We start from the raw sequence: 15621 nt of genomic DNA, 5'->3' as shown, positions 1-15621 counted from the left end.
AGTCCTGGCCTTGCCCGGCTGGGCCCATTTCCTCTTTCTCCACACCCAGCTCCTCTTGGTGTTCCAAAGATGGTCTTTGGGAATTCCTGACATTCCTAAATTCCCCAGGCCCAGGTACCCTCGTGGTCTAGAGGAGAGTAGCTTGTGGCTTTGCTGCTTTTCCCCTCCCCCAGGTTTGTTGGTGGAGGGAGCTGTGCCACTCCTATAACCCTGAGTCACAGCAGGCTAGGTAGGGCTGCTCCAAGCTGGAGTTGTTCCTGCTAAGAGCTGAGAGCCAAGGCGGTCTACTTAATCGGATTACCTGAGGCCTGAGGCTTGGGCTGGGCCTTGGGCTGAGTGGGAAGCAGGGTTCTCTCCTGATAGCAACTGGGACCTAGGGTGTCCAGCCCCCATTCATGCTGGTTCTCTGCTCTGGATCCAGGCCTTTTCTTCAGCATCCACAACACTGATCTCTGAGCCCAAGAGGAGTTGTCCTGGGGTTCCTGGCTCCCTGCCTCCCACTGTGACCCTGAAGTTTCGAGATAAAACTGGTGGAGAAACCTTTAGGGGCTGGAGTTGGGAGAGTTTAAGTTTTCTCACCTGGAGTGGAGTTGAATCACCACCCAAGCACCTGCTGGGGTGACTCAGGCAACAAAAATGGCCTGTTTCCCTTTAACTGCCAGACTTTCTTGCCTCAAGGGCAGGTCAGGGGTTTGAGGTGCAATGGGCACCAGAAAAGGGTCTGCGATGGGGTGGGGTACTCACGAATTCCTCTTCGCACAACTCTGACCCTGAGGGCTTTTGATTCTCCTGTGCTTAATCCCATTGTGCAAAGGAATTGAATTTAAATTTCCAAAGTTTAAGAAGGGAGGGGAAGACGTGCTAAATTACTGGGGCTGGAAGGCCTGACTTCTAGGTCTTGGGTGGGGAGGGGGCGTGGCGCCCTAAGGGAGTGTTGGGGGCTGGGAAGAACGGGACACCTGGGTCTGCCTGAGGGAGGGGGTTATTGGCGCTTTTAAGAAGGCGCGGTCTGCTGGGAGGGAGTGGGGAGGAGTCGTTAAAAGCTGTTCCTGGGCCTGACCCACCCGCCAGCCACAGACACTGAGGCCAGGTGAGAACTCCGAGGTAGCAGGGGTGGCCGCCAGGCAAGTGCGATACTTCAGAGACAGAGCGCGACGTTGACCACCTCCAGCGAACACCGGGCTGGTGGCTAGCCGCAGGTAGGGGAAGCAGGACTGGGTTTGAGATCGCGTGGCATTAAGGAGAGTGCAACCTGTCCTGTACCCGGTACCAGACAGGATTTTGCGCTCGACTTTTCCAAAGCGTGCTGGATTGGTAGGGATCAGGGGCTCCAGGATAAGGACTCTGAATTTGAAGATGATATATACTTTATAAGGACACGAGTTTCTCTGGAACGATTCCAGACTAGAAAGACACGCTTTAAAGATACCGGTTTTGGGGATCAACGTTTGGCTTTGGAGGGGAGGGTGTAGGTGCCCTCTTAAGGCTTCCCTCCACCCTCATGGCGCTACCCGGTCCCTCACACGACCAGTCCTGGAACCTGGAACCTCCCGCTCCCACGGCCCCTACCTCCTCGTCCTCTGGCTCCCAGGAGCGGGAGGGCTCTGGGAGCCCGGTGGTCTCCGGGGGTCTTCCCTTGGAGAAGGTGAAGCGGCCCATGAACGCGTTCATGGTGTGGAGCTCCGCTCAGCGCCGCCAGATGGCGCAGCAAAATCCAAAGATGCACAACTCGGAGATCTCCAAGCGCCTGGGCGCGCAGTGGAAGCTGCTGGGCGAGGACGAGAAGCGGCCCTTCGTGGAGGAGGCCAAGCGGCTGCGGGCCCGGCATCTGCGTGACTACCCGGACTACAAGTACCGGCCTCGGCGCAAGACCAAAAACTCCGGTGCCGGGGCACCCCACTTCGGCCAGGGAAGCGGCGGCGTGGCTACCAGTGGGCCGGTTTGGGGGCCCGGTTACGTGCCTACTCAGGGGAGCAGAGGCTTTGGATACCAGCCCCCCAACTATTCGACAGCCTACCTGCCTGGTTACAGGTGAGTAGCTAAGGAGCAGGCTGAGGAAGGAAACGGCTGTACTCCCCTCCTGGAGTTCGGGTAGGCCAGACACCAGGGGGCCTGGCTGGCAGGGGCCCTGAGCTCACCCAAGCATAGGCCACTCCTGGGAGTCTCGAGGTTGTCATTGAGGTTTGGCGGGGCACCACCCCCTCTACTTTCAGCACCTTGTGAAGGGTAGGATAGGGGAGTTCCAGTAGCCCAGGGATTTCCTAGAGGATGTTCCCATCTGAACTTGTCAGCAGTGGCCCTGCAAGGGCAGGCCACAGCCCCCTAGATGTTGACTGAGTTCATTATCTACCTACCCGCATTTCCTGTCTCCCCCGCCCCCATTCTGGCCCTGGTGTGACCCGGCTTCCTTGCCCAGCCCCTGGGCTAGGAGAGGCCAAACCCAACTCAGCCCTTTTCTGGCCTGCCATCCCAAAAGAGGAAAACAGGCAGGCAGCACGCAAAGCTCAGCTGCTGAGCCTGCCCTGACAAGGCTGCACTTCTCTTAAGTCAGCCTGGAGTCTGGTTCCAGACCTATGGTACTCAGTAGGGCCTAGATAGCCAGGGATGGGTTGGGTCTACCTGTCTGCCCAGAACTGGTCAGACCTGCCCTCCTATGGGTGTTGGGGACCCTGCCTTGGCACCTCCAACCAGGGAAGCACCCTCTAACCCCAGTGTTTCTCTCTTTGCAGCTCTTCCCACAGTAAACCGGAGGCCCCCTCACCATGCTCACTCCATCAGAGCAACCCTAGGCTCCAGGGGGAGCTGCTCCCCCCTTACAACCCCTACCTACCCCCAGGGTCTCCTACTCCGTACAACCCTCCTCTCTCAGGGACCCCCATGCCCCTAGCCCACCTCTAACCGCCATGAACTTGGACAACCCAGGAAGGGCTCCAACCTCCTTTTTCACCACTGCAAAACCCTTTAGCACTGTTGAACACACAGTTCAGAGCTGACTTGTGGCTCCCCATCTCCCCACCCATGAATGCCAGAGGTGCAACACAACATTTATATATATATTTTTAGGGTGAACACAGTTTTGTATAATTAAACCATGTCTCTGAGTCTTTATTACCCCATCTCTATTCCCCCTCACTGCAGCAGGAACCAGCAGTCTCCACTCCCTTCCGCCTGGACCTGCCAGAGCAGGAACTTCCTCACCCCACCCTGGGGCCTTACCTGAGTCATTCTGTCTTCCTTCCCCCACCCAGCACTGGGGTCCAGGAGACAGTCTCAGCCAGCCTGGCAGAGGTCAGGCATCAGTCCCTAGTCCTTCCCACTGTATAGGCTTTGGTATTCTAGTGCCAGAAGGGAAGTGGGGAGCAGGGGGACAGGGCAAGACTTTTGCCCACAGTAGGTGAGTAGCTGGGAATTGCTAAAGGATGAATCTCAGCCAAATGATTAAATGAGTTAACAGTGCATACACAGGACAGCACACAGTAAGTGTCAAAATGTCAGCCTGAAAATCTCTACTCCCATCCTTTATAAGGATTTGGGTCCAAACAATCCCCGGCTCAAGAGGAATGGGAATGATTAAAAACCACACTAGCAGACTAGCTTAGATGGGAAAGACCCTGAGGTTGGGTGGATGAAAAGAAACATGGAATGGACTCCAGTCGCCAGCTCAGCCCTACTGCTTCTTTTCCTTTGCATTCCAGTAGAAGAGAAGCTGGGCAGTGATGAGGCCATTGCAAAGAGAAGAGACCACAAAGGTTCCAGCCATGAGGGGGTCTCCAGTTTCCTGGGCATGAGACAGAGCTAGGATTACTTTTCATTAAGCAAAAAAAGTTCCAGAGAGCAGCAACTTTTACTCATTAGTTGGGAGAGGTAAGATGAGGTTTTAGTGCCCTCTAGAGGGAAGAACATGCACTTACCTGAATGGAGGTGAAGATTCGGGCCAGAGAGCCCCCAAAGAGCAAAAAGACTGTGATGGCTGAGAGCTGACCCGTGTGCCCATTCTGGTAGTTGGTGGCTGCCTGGACCAGCTAGAAGAAGTTGAGATTCTTTGTTCTGTCATCTGAATTCTTCCCTCACACTTTGAGCTGCCATTCTGCACCTCACCCAGATCCCTCTCCCAACAATTCTTCCCTTGCTCTCAGTACCCACCTTCCCCACCACTACAGCAGGCACACTGGAGGCCTGGAGCAGGGTGACTACAGTCAGGGGTGTCAGTGGTGAAAGCAGCAACAGCAGGACCAGGGCATAGCACGCTAGGAAAGCAACACCTTGGGATCAGGGAGACAAGGAATCTTTATCAACTTCTGGAGTTTTTTGGCTTCCCAAGGCCTGCATTCCCAGCAGGGCTCCCAAGAGCCGCAGCCAGATCTTGGGAAATCCCCAGCACCTTTCACAGTCTGTCCTCTGTAGTGCAGGACCAGGAAGCAGATGGTAACTGTCTGGAGCACCAGGAACAGGGCTTCACCCCAAGAACTGCAGAGTCAAGAGTTAGGAGAAAAAAAGGCAGGCCTGGAAAGAGGCAGGGAAAGCCTCCATAGCCCATCCATCTTAGGACATAATTCTGTTTACTCTGTCCTCCACATCTGTACTGGTTCCTTCCCTCCTGTCTCCCAGCACTCCCCACCTCTGACTTAAAAACTCTGGATCCTGGGCATTCTTGGGATGCTCACCTCCCATCACCTCCACAGATGATGACTAGATTTCCAGAAAGGCTTAAGCTTTTCCTGCCCTTTTACCTTCCTCACCCTAACCCCACTAGACTTGTGGGCATTTACCCCTGGGGGTAAAAGGCAAGCCTCTCACCTGAAGGGGAAGTTGTTGATGATGCTGTAGACCATGGTCCCAGTCAATGCCATTAGTTCCAGCATTACCGACTGGAGGCTCAGCCCTTCAGCACTCTTGGCTCCAAGGATTTTAAACACTTGGGGCAGTTTCACTGTAGAAAAGATAAGACAGTGCTGAGGAGCTGCTATCCTTTAGGAGTTTAATGCAACAACTACTGGGAAAAATGTTACCCCACTTCTAGTCAAAGGACCCATCCAACTTACAGCACTTTAGCATGCTCCCTTCTCCCCCCATCCCAACAACAGCAAAGGAAGATAAAATACATACCCAGAAGTGACCCAGCTACAATGCCCAGCCCCAGGCCTTTGCTGAGGAGAATCTTGAGGCACGGGACTGAGAAGAAAAACAGGAATAAGCAGAGAGGAGACCTCTGGAACTCAGGTCAGGGCTTTCAGGAGACATTCCAGGCCTACAGGCTTAGAGAGCTCCTGTGGACTTGCCACTGCTCCTTAAGACTTTGAATACCCAAACAAGGAAGCCTTGGATTGTCTGGAAGCAGATGAAAAAGGCCTGGTCCTTGCTCCTGCAAATCATATCACGTTCAGATCTGATGACTTTCCAAACCAGCTTTCACCATTCTTTCCCTCTGACCCTGTCTTCCATTCCCCGAAGATTATATCTAAACTTCTTGGTCTGACTTCGCTCCACTGCCTCCTTGTATAAAGCTGAACAATGCCCAAGTGTCCGCTGATCCTTTATTCCCCCTTCACTTTACGTCTTCTCTCTCCAAGGTCTCCTTATCATTCATTCCTGAACCCGCTGTCCTAGCTTTACCCTTCCAGGGCTTGTTTTTATACTCCGGCCACCCACATTTTCTCTAACCTTCAAGCCTTCCCCTCCAAGAAGCTTGGTTCAGCTTCTCAAGGATCATGAATGCAGCTAAAACCAAGTATTTCAGGAGCACAGTGCGGTATCATGAACTTGCATGGGCAGACTGGGAAATCCTCCCAAAGGGTCTGTTGTGAGGTGGGCCTTGCTGTGGAGTTGCCTCGTATAAAAGAGGAAGGCAAATTATCTCAAAATTAGACCATGCACAAATGTGGAGGCTGGAAGGAAAGCCATCAGGATGGTAGGAACCTCTGAAGGTGCCGCTGAAGGCCTGGATCATCATAGGCTTGTAATCAGGTTTAACCTTGTTCCTGAAGGTATAGCGACCTATTATAAGTTGAAACTATTTGATCATATTTTAACTTTGTTTTATAAAATTTGAGTCTTTTGGCCTTTCATTGTCGGTAAAGCATAAACTTCCCGAAGAATTATTTCCACACGTCGACTCGCCCTCTCATCCATGAATGGCGCCCTTCCTCTACGAAGTCCGTGGCACTTCCGCCCCTCTCAGAAGTAACTTCCGCCCAGCACGGCATGCCGTAGTTGTCGCTGTCACTTAGTCCGCAGTCACGCCCCAATTATGCGCTCCAGAACTTTGACCGGATGCCGAATAAAACTCACCGTGAAGCAAGTCCCACTGGACGAAAATTTGGTCGTAGCATTTCTCAGGTAAAAGAATCGGCACCAGCATCCGTTTGAAGGACCCGTCGGCTTCGGCCGCCATATTGCAAAGATAGCTTCCGCCAGTCTTTCCAGAGCGTCATTGACTTTCGGTGCGCATGCGCACTCTGGGCACTTTGCCTCTTGTCTTCCCGCGATTCAACTGGACTGCCCCGTTCCTTCCTTTCTTACGCTACCCCGCCTTTAGTAGCGTTAAATAGGTCTCGTCCAGAGACCACGTTTTGGACACGCCCTCCCTTCTGTTCGAATTTTAAAGCGTGCCAAAGCTGTACGCCTGCGCAATTCTATCTTTCGCGCTTTTGTTTATGCGAGATTTATCCTCCTGGTTTTCTCCGCTTGTCCTGCTCGGCGCCATCTTGTCTTTTCTCAGCTGACTTTACATTGTTCGAAGTTGAAAGAGAAGGAGTGTGAGTCTCCAAAATGGCGTTGGATGGGAGCGCTCTAACTCTATAAATCTTCTTTTCTCGGTGTCTCCGGAGGGAATGGCACCGGCGGGAGCAGGACAGTTGCGCTAAGCAGCCTTTCATGGGCGCGCGAACTGTGGGCATCGCTCATGCTTCTCTCTCATATGGTTCGCCCAGGACTTGGCGAAAGGGTGCGCCAGCAACTGTTGTGCTGGGACAGTGAAGTAGAAGAGGAAGTGGATGGAGAAAGCGAGACCAGTTTCGAGGGAGGGCTGTCCCCCAAATCCCTGCGGAGCCCAAGCCTGGTAGACTCCTGGGAAGCACAGGCAGGATACCCCGATTTCCTTCCCTACCACTTTGCTGGCCCAAGGGCACCACCTCTGGGCTAAGGCAGGCTCCTCTGCCTTCTGTGACCACGTGCTGAACAAGGACTTAGGCTGAGTGGGCCCAGCAGCTCCCCTTGGGAAAGGGCACTTTGGAATACCAGCCAAGAGTGATACCCTCTGCCACCCTGAGCTGGGACACCAACTCTTAGCCCTCCTGGTGGAGCGGGGCTTGGCCCTCATGCTCTGGCCACTGGGTGCCTGCTACGAGTGCTATGCTGTCTTGCAGCCCTTTGGTTACTCGCCTGTGTGCCAGTCTCAAAGTGATAGGGCCGGGGGCCCCAGGGCTGTGGACAGGTAGGGGTCTGTGGCTTGTTAGGAATAGGGCCGCGTAGCTGGTGAGTGGCAGGTGAATAAGTGGTTTTGTCTCTATTTGCAGCTCTTCCCCAGCACTGGCATCACTGCCTTAGCTCCACTTCAGATTATCAGGCATTAGATTGATAGGACTACTGGTCCCTGGTGCAAAAAAGGTTGGGGATCACTGTTATAGGGGATGTCTGTGAGGCAGTGGTGGGCTGCTGGGCCCTGCCAAGTGCAGACTGCCCTTAATGGGGTGAGCGTCCAGGTCCCGGTGGCTTTTCAGTAGCCTTATGGCGCTCCTACAACTGAGAGGGCTCCATTCTGGCCCTGAGTGATTGCACCACGGCCTACTATAAAGGGCAGGAATGGCATCCAGTGGTGGTGCAGGCTGTGGCTGTATGCAGGCCCTTTTGTGGAATCTGGACAGGCTGCCCTGGAGGTGCCACCCACCACCACTAGATACACCACCACTGGGGACATCAGGTTTGGTTCCACGGGTGGCCCAGGGTGGTGTTACTAGGAGCACAGAGGAAAACTGGTGGTCAGAGTACCCACTGCTCCCATTGTTGATGAAACCCTTTGCAGGTGAGATAGGAACATCCCAGGTGCATTAAGGGTTTAATCAGGCTGTTCAGCCAGCCATGGACATGGTGGGTAGGGCAGGCATTCTGTGCTGAGGAGCCATTTGCACAGCTTTTGGAAATGAAATGACATATGTGTGACCATCCCACCCACACTCATTGCTATTGTTGCCTACTTCCCGTATAATAGTATATAAGGGTTGGGAAGAATACTGTCAAGATGGGATGGAGGCGAGGGGGAACCACCGGAGCAGCCAGAGGCCCCAGCTGAGGCAGATTCAACACCAGCTGTGCCAGACTTTGTGAGGTGAACACATGAAAGTATTTGGTCACATACTGACATTTTCATCCCTCCTCACCAGCTGTTTCTGGCTCAGATTCAACCATGGAAGGCACAGAAGTTTATGACAAGTTGTTACTGCAGCTTTTAATTCTGACAGTAAGGACAAAGAAAACCAAAGACAAAGATTTGAGTGGGTTTTACTATTCTCTCACTGGGGATGGGAAAGCAGAATCTGTCACATTTAACAAACATCTCCCCTTCGGCCCTTCTAATTGCATTATCTCTACATTTTTGTTCTTCAAGACAGAGAGGGATGATAACTGTCTCTGAGTCAGTCGAGTGGTGAGAAATGAGGACACCCCTGGTTGAGACAGATGCTCAGAGGGGCTGGTAGGTGGGTGGGCGTCTCCGGAAGATACAGAAGGTAACAAGCACCATGGTGAGGAGGCCGAGGGCAATCAAGCCGATGATAAGAGGCAGCAAGATGGATTGGTCACTGGGACAAGAGAAACCTGGCAGAAAGATATGGGAATTAGGCATCCAATGGCGGTGGCTGGGATAAAGGTGAGAAGGAGGAATGTGGGGGACATTAGGAAATAGAAGATTGGTGAGGAGCTCACCTAGATGACAGTACAGTAAATGAAAGGGGAGAATGGGCAGTCTTGTAGAGGAGGGAAGGACAGTTGCCCTATAATTGACAAGTCTGAGAGAGGAAATTTTGGGGTGTAAGAAAGGAGATGATAAGCCTGGAGTAGGGGTTTTCAGTGCAGTGGGAGAGTTCCAGGAGGGAAGGAGTAGGTCTTACTTGGCCCAAAGGCCCCTGAAGGGGACAGGTGAGCAGCTTGTAGCTTCAGGAAGAGCAGGTCAAGGTGGAAAGCTGGTGAAAGAATGATGCTTTGGTTTCTGCAACTGAAGCTCTGGCCCAGCGGGGCTTGGAGTTCTCGAAGGGATGAATTCTGAACTGAGAATGTCCACTCTAAGAGAGTGAGGAAGGGTCAGGTCCATATCTACGTCACCCACCCCCCAGTTTAGGTCCCTTCAGGAGTCCTGTGCAAGTGATGAGAAAGGGAAAGTTGCTCACCTGCTGCCTGTGGGAAGGATACATTGTACTCCACAGCCACGTAGTTCAGGTAGACAGTGCTCTGCGGTGGCTCCTAGAGAAGTGACCAGGAAGGCTCAGGGCAGCAGGGGAGAGTGGTATCCATATTCACAGAGTAGGTAGTACAGCAAAGGACTGGGAGGGACAGGGTACTTGGAAGGTGAGAGGGATGAGGGTAGGGTACCTTCTTGAATCCAAAGCTGAGCTGTCCATAGGGGAATGAGAGAAGCAAATGGGCATGGGCACCCTCACAGCCCCCCTGGGCCTTGGTTTTGTTGGGGTTCAGTACAGAGATGCCCCAGGCCTGTGGAAGTTAAAGATGAGAGGGTCACAAGGCTACACAGCTGTGCCATCCAAAGTGCCTTGTTCCCTTCATCCCCACGCTGCATTTGCCCTTTTCTACTCTTCCTTTTTCCTTTCCGAACCATAGCAAAGGGTTCCTTCCACTCCTGTTCTCCATTGTCTTTTAGCTTTACCTTTCCTCCACCCTGGGTTGGGTATAGAATTCGAATTCGAATCTCAGCTTGGAGATGGACACAGGGCTGGGAACCATTAGTTCCAGTGTAGTCTCCTACATCTGCCTTGGAGCCCGGGCTAGGACTGGGAGAGGGTGGAGGTGGTCTTGGGTGGGGAGAACTGGTAGGGGATCCTGGGCTGGTGGCAGTGCTGTTGCTTGTTGTTGGATGAACTGTGGCATTTCCGTGGCTGGTGGTGGTAAAAGGATTTTGAGTGGCTGTTGTGGGCTCGGGGCTGATGGTGCCTGTGGTAGTAGTTCTGTGGCTGGTTGTTCCAGTGCTTGCTGTGCTTTCTGTCGCTGTAGGTGTCACCGTGAAGGATGGCAGCAGAGTGGCCGATTTTTTGTGAGGACAGTAATTTCCTTTTCCTTGGGCTTTCAGCAAAGGAAGACTGGTTAGCAACCCAAAGAGCAGACCTCTCCCCAACGGCTCACTCCCCTTTGGTCCCTTCTTACCTGCTAGTAGCTCCAACAAGGCTCCCAAGAAAAGTACAGCCAGCTTCATGGTAGAACAGCCTCACCTAGAGTCCACTAGGTTGTGTCAGTACCAGCTGCTTGCTCAGTCAACCCTATTCCCTGCCTTCTTTTGGAAAAGGAGGAAATGAAAGTCTATGACTTCCCTTAACTGAAATAACTCCACCCCCAACTTGACTCAGGCACCTCAACCCGACACAAATCTTAGTCACTCAATTTTTGTCACAATTAGCCCTGGCTTCACAAAAGTAGTTGTCAGGATCAAGAAATGTCATGTGAGGAAAATGAGTTTAAATTCTGGAGTAGTAGATCCTCAGAGTCCCATTTGTCTACCTCAGCAAAACAATGTGGCAAGCAATGACAGGACCACTTGAGAAACAGCAGCGCCTCTGTTGTTTCCAGAAAAAATGAATTCCCTTTTCCCTCACCATCACTTCCTCTTGGATGAGACATGTGAGGCACTTGTGATGGTGATTGCCCAATCTCTTATAGAAGGGTCACACTATCCAGTTATGACCATTGTTAAAAAAAGCAACATTAACAAGGGATAATGTCAGCTAGGAGGGAAGCTATACCCTATAGCAGGTGGGAGGGAAGGGGAAGAAATGAGAGAAGCCCAAACAGGCAGTTTCGAAGTCATTTTATTCAGAATTTTGTGTGTTTCCTGAATCAATAAATACTATACAAAACAATGTAAAAATGGCTACCATTTTTTCTCCCCTACTCCCCCCCCACCTGGGGACAATCCCCTGGGGCACCTAACTCAGGGGTTCTCCCTCCAGATTTGGTCCAGCAAATGAAGTCAAGTGACATTAAAGCCCCCTTGAATCATTTTCAGAGGAATTTGGCTGGGGTAAGGAGAGTCTCTGGTTGACTAGATTAGGGAAATGAATTAGTGTTTTGGGGAGAAGAGACGGCGCCTGGGGCAAGAGCCTACCCCAAAGAAGAGGGTATCTAAAATGTTCACTGTTCCTTCTTTGCCTCAAAAAGTGACATTTATTCAAGGAAAAAAAAAAAGGAAAAAAAAAAATGACAAGATGTCCATCCCTTGGCTCCCTTCCCTCCCCCCTCCTCTCCTCAGCCCAAGGACTGAACCCTGGCTGGGGTAAGGTGACAAGCCAGCCCCTCAGATGAGGTCAGCAACATTGAGGGGCATTTCCTCAATGGAGGTGTTGTAGAAGGTCTCAATGTCTCGAAGAGTCCTCTTGTCTTCTTCTGTCACCATGTTAATAGCCACACCCTTACGGCCAAAACGTCCACCACGACCAATTCTGGAAAACAAGGACACCTTAAGATACACAAGGGTAAGGTAAACAGGGAAAAACAGAAGTTTCAGCCTAAGGAAGATTGGGCATGAGGGGGTTGGGCAAATACTCACCTGTGGATATAATTTTCTCTGTTGGTGGGAAGGTCATAGTTGATGACTAAAGAAACCTGTTGCACATCAATACCTCTGGCCTATGGCAAGAAAGATGACAGCTTCAACATGTTGAGTAAGGACACAATTCTACCCAGAAGAGATTGAGGACTTAAGTATACATGTAGGCAGCCAAAGGAAGGCAAAGGAAACATATCCCCTTTTCCCCAGAACACCTGAGGCACGCCAGATTTTATTCCAAGTTGCTACTTTCCTGAAGAGGGGCACTAGTAACAGCCCCTTGGAGAGGGAATCACCTTGGTTTCTCCCTTCAATCCCAGTTTTCTCCAAATTCCCTTTTACTCACCAGCAGGTCAGTGGTAATCAATACTCTGCTAGAACCGGAGCGGAACTCCCTCATGATTACATCCCGTTCCTTTTGGTCCATATCTCCATGCTAGAAAATAGAACAGTTTAACAGGTATACTGGTTCTGTGGACTGGCTGTAAGTGGGACACTGGCACATACACACTGTTGGTAAAAAGGTAGGGAGAACTCACCATGGCAGAGACGGTGAAGTCTCGGGCGTGCATCTTCTCAGTGAGCCAATCAACCTTTCTTCGAGTGTTGATGAAGATGACAGCCTGGGTGATGGTGAGGGTTTCATATAAGTCACAGAGTGTGTCCAGCTTCCACTCCTGGGGGTGGGGGCGGGGGAGAAAAAAAATCAGTCAGGGGCTATACCCAACAACTTACTACCAGGCCCGCCTCCTGCACTGGGCCCCACCTCTCGTTCCACATTGATGTAGAATTGGCGGATACCCTCCAGGGTCAACTCTTCTTTCTTGACAAGAATTCGAATAGGATCCCTCATGAACTTCTTGGTCACCTCAAGCACATCAGAAGGCATTGTAGCTGACAGCAAAACTACCTAATGGGGAAAAAGCAGCCTCAAGATAGGAGATAGTGCATACTATCCTTCACTAGATACCACCTAAAACAGAAGCTAATACATAAAAACACTTGAGAACAGACTAGAATCTTTATGATTCCTCTGGCACTTGATATTGCTTTTATTTCCCCACCACACCACAACCTATAAAGGATAAGCTATATAGGCAACGTTCTAAAAGTCTTTCTCACCTGAGTGTTGCTGTTGAGCTTCTGGAATATGTCATAGATCTGGTCCTTGAATCCACGGCTTAACATTTCATCAGCTTCATCCAGTACAAACATCTTGATGTATTTAGGAGCTACAGAAAAAATGTATTAACAAGCAATAATTAGGGAAATGTAAAATGTTTAACTTTCCCAATACAGAACCAGGAAGGGACAAGTGGTTTGCTCTCAGAATTCTAAGATTGATCCTTTGCCTGGGTCACCCCTGTCAGGCCAAACAGCCCGGGGAAGTAGAACACTACCTGAGCTGCAACAGGGAAGCCAGGCTCAGATGACACGCATGGGGTTCATCACAGAGCAACTCTTTCAGAAGGGAAAACTAGCCTCACTGGGAATAAGATTGTGGCTAAGTGGAAAGACTGGGAAAGCTACAGAAGAGGGAAGTGACCCAGAGGACTAGAAAATTGAGATACTCACACAGGTATCTCCGGTTAAGCATATCAAACACACGGCCTGGGGTACCGACGATGATATGGGGAGCTTCCATTTGCAGCTTCTGCACCTCAGCACGCACATTGGTGCCCCCAATACAGGCATGGCAGGAGGCACCCATGTAATCTCCTAATGCCATGACTACTTTCTGTATCTGAACACACAAAAAAGTGCTATTATTAGCTACAACTGTGCCAGGCCCCATTTTAAATGCCTCTTATGTCATATTTTTTTTTTCCGAAATCAGACATGCACTATTACTAAAACTTTCTTTCCATGTGAGAAAGAGGCCACTTAAACACATCTAGGATCACACTGCCAGTTAACTGGAAGAGACTCAAGTCTTTGTACTCAGTCTGGCTCTTAAGAATACACTGCTTTGCCATAACAGCCCTCTGAAATATGGCCTCTTACTATACCAGACCCCTAACTTTCTAAAAGCCAATTGTGACTCACTTATACTGATCTCAAAATCTGTTTTATGTGTAGAAAAACATATCCGTGTCCTGTTGCACTAATGCCACGAAAACCACGCTAGGTGGTATTTTCACTCTTTAAGACACACAATGATTGCATCTCCACAGAACATTTTAAGATGACTCCCCCTAAAAGCCTCAAGTAGTAATCAACTTATAAAGCCAATGTTTCTAATCTCTCCCCAAGACCTAGGAAAACAGTCCAGCAATACGATTTTATGTGCCCCAGGCATGAAATAGCTCTGGCCACCAATCCAGGCATCAAGCTAGGATGAACAAAGGACTGTACATCTGCTTTGCCCCTGACTGATATAAGAGCATCACCACAAATCAGGTGTCTCCTTGCCCATAGCCAGGGGGTTTGTTCATAAAAAAGCCACCAAACTTGCCTAGCCAGCCAAGCTCCACCCAGCAGCCTTCCCATTTGACTCAGGAAATGGGTGTAGGTAAGTGATGCTTATTTATATTTGGGTAGAAAAAAACTTCTAATTAATCCAGCAAGTCTTTAGAGATCTAGAAGTCATCAATTGATTTTCTTCACTTTAGGTCATCTCTTGGGTCAACTTGCCCCATACCTCAGTTCTTCCAAGGTTGTGCTGGTTGGGGAATACACTGATTTTTGGGTTATGCCAATTATTCTTAAATCAGCCCTTCAAGGGAGGAAAAAGAAGCTACTCTCTCACCTGCTGTGCCAACTCTCTAGTGGGTGCCAGGACCAAGGCCTGAGTGGCCTTCAGATCCAATTCAATCTGTTGCAGAATTGATATGGCAAAAGTGGCCGTCTTTCCAGTCCCAGATTGGGCTTGAGCGATCACATCATAACCTAAACAAATCAGGAGAAAAATTTGATGTAGTCGAGGGCACAAAGAACACTCAAGCCCTCGGTTAATGATATCAATGAGCAACCAACAGAGGTACGTACCAAGCACAAAGTGCTTCAGACTTCATTCTTATCACAACATAGTACCCAAATGCACATATTTGGAAGCCAGATCAGGTTATTAAATCATTAAGCACTACATGAAGTTGAACTAAAAATACAGCTATAAATTATAGAGCAAAGAGAAGCTGGCTAAAATACTACCTTCACTGAAAACTCAGCAATGTGTGTCCATGGCATTAACCAGGCATGGGCACAGACCAAAAAAGCCCAGCTGGGATAAACATGGCATCACTTCATTCCTGGCTAATGAGACAAGCACCATCAAAACAGGTACCCCTTTCCTCAGGATAGAGACAGTCCGGAACTTGTTCTAGGGCAGAGGAGGCTTACCCTTGATACAAGGAAGAATGGCTCGCTGCTGGATGGCAGAGGGCTTCTCAAAACCATAGGCATAGATGCCACGGAGGAGGGACTCCGAGAGGTTCATGTCATCAAAGCTGTCAACAATCTCATTCCAGTTACTCTGCAGGACACAAAAAATTAAAGTGATAACGTGGAGGTCCACACCGGATCAAAGTAAACCTTGTGCCTTCACCAAAGCTTCAGAGCCCACAACCTCTCCTCTCCTTCCTCCAGGGAACCCAGCTGGTTCTATATGGCTTGGGAAATCATTCTAAGGGTCAGTCCACCTGTAAATGAGACTGGAGACTAGAAAGATAGAACTCCACCTGAAAACTTTGTCTTATTCATACTTTCAGGGACATAAATATTTTAAACAAATCCCCATAAAGCATTCAATGAGGAGCGCTTAGCTACTTAGAAGTTCGACTATACATTAAATATAAATCTTTGGTTCCAGTTTTAGTCTTAAATCACTGAACGACCACTCCAAGAAACCAGGAAACAAT

General features: G+C 50.1%; 4 protein-coding genes and 4 non-coding genes across 9 annotated transcripts in view; 1 reads left to right on the top strand and 7 right to left on the bottom strand.

Annotated features, from left to right (window-relative positions):
• The first annotated feature begins 69 nt into the window (after positions 1-69).
• On the top strand, positions 70-3089 carry SOX15 (SRY-box 15). Its single transcript, XM_006922330.3, has 2 exons — positions 70-2031; positions 2730-3089. The coding sequence occupies exons 1-2, from the start codon at positions 1502-1504 to the stop codon at positions 2896-2898; spliced, it is 699 nt and encodes a 232-aa protein (XP_006922392.1). The 5' UTR covers positions 70-1501; the 3' UTR covers positions 2899-3089.
• Positions 3041-6600, bottom strand: MPDU1 (mannose-P-dolichol utilization defect 1). 2 transcript variants are annotated; one of them, XM_006922329.3, is made up of 7 exons: positions 6289-6600; positions 5107-5172; positions 4798-4930; positions 4382-4467; positions 4144-4262; positions 3912-4022; positions 3041-3778 (listed from the first exon to the last, which is right to left on the bottom strand). In XM_006922329.3, the coding sequence occupies exons 1-7, from the start codon at positions 6389-6391 to the stop codon at positions 3668-3670; spliced, it is 729 nt and encodes a 242-aa protein (XP_006922391.1). In that variant the 5' UTR covers positions 6392-6600; the 3' UTR covers positions 3041-3667. The 2 variants fall into 2 exon arrangements, with proteins under 2 accessions (XP_006922391.1, XP_024895961.1); XM_025040193.1 differs by having other exon boundaries at positions 4144-4247.
• Positions 6601-8428: 1828 nt separating this feature from the next.
• Positions 8429-10859, bottom strand: CD68 (CD68 molecule). Its single transcript, XM_006922327.3, has 6 exons — positions 10369-10859; positions 9875-10287; positions 9583-9702; positions 9381-9453; positions 9105-9275; positions 8429-8811 (listed from the first exon to the last, which is right to left on the bottom strand). The coding sequence occupies exons 1-6, from the start codon at positions 10415-10417 to the stop codon at positions 8678-8680; spliced, it is 960 nt and encodes a 319-aa protein (XP_006922389.1). The 5' UTR covers positions 10418-10859; the 3' UTR covers positions 8429-8677.
• A 150-nt stretch (positions 10860-11009) lies between these two features.
• EIF4A1 (eukaryotic translation initiation factor 4A1) overlaps positions 11010-15621 on the bottom strand; it is a 6276-nt gene continuing 1664 nt past the window's right edge. Inside the window, exons 3-11 of the mRNA XM_006922328.2 lie at positions 15104-15236; positions 14514-14653; positions 13340-13508; positions 12887-12996; positions 12531-12674; positions 12304-12441; positions 12111-12200; positions 11765-11844; positions 11010-11657 (exon numbers count right to left, since the gene is read on the bottom strand). Coding sequence (XP_006922390.1) covers positions 11513-11657; positions 11765-11844; positions 12111-12200; positions 12304-12441; positions 12531-12674; positions 12887-12996; positions 13340-13508; positions 14514-14653; positions 15104-15236 — 1149 coding nt within the window. The 3' untranslated portion in view covers positions 11010-11512. The remainder of the gene's footprint in view (positions 11658-11764; positions 11845-12110; positions 12201-12303; positions 12442-12530; positions 12675-12886; positions 12997-13339; positions 13509-14513; positions 14654-15103; positions 15237-15621) is intronic.
• On the bottom strand, positions 11924-12067 carry LOC112471444. The gene has a single exon (XR_003043313.1). It is a non-coding gene; the product is annotated as a small nucleolar RNA SNORA67 (small nucleolar RNA).
• Positions 13087-13221, bottom strand: LOC112471449. Its single transcript, XR_003043318.1, has one exon. It is a non-coding gene; the product is annotated as a small nucleolar RNA SNORD10 (small nucleolar RNA).
• On the bottom strand, positions 14047-14191 carry LOC112471445. Its single transcript, XR_003043314.1, has one exon. It is a non-coding gene; the product is annotated as a small nucleolar RNA SNORA48 (small nucleolar RNA).
• On the bottom strand, positions 14934-15069 carry LOC112471446. The gene has a single exon (XR_003043315.1). It is a non-coding gene; the product is annotated as a small nucleolar RNA SNORA48 (small nucleolar RNA).

The sequence above is a fragment of the Pteropus alecto genome, unplaced genomic scaffold (assembly GCF_000325575.1).
Source record: "Pteropus alecto unplaced genomic scaffold, ASM32557v1 scaffold398, whole genome shotgun sequence".
NCBI lineage: Eukaryota > Metazoa > Chordata > Mammalia > Chiroptera > Pteropodidae > Pteropus > Pteropus alecto.
This window is presented reverse-complemented; position numbering and strand designations above follow the sequence as displayed.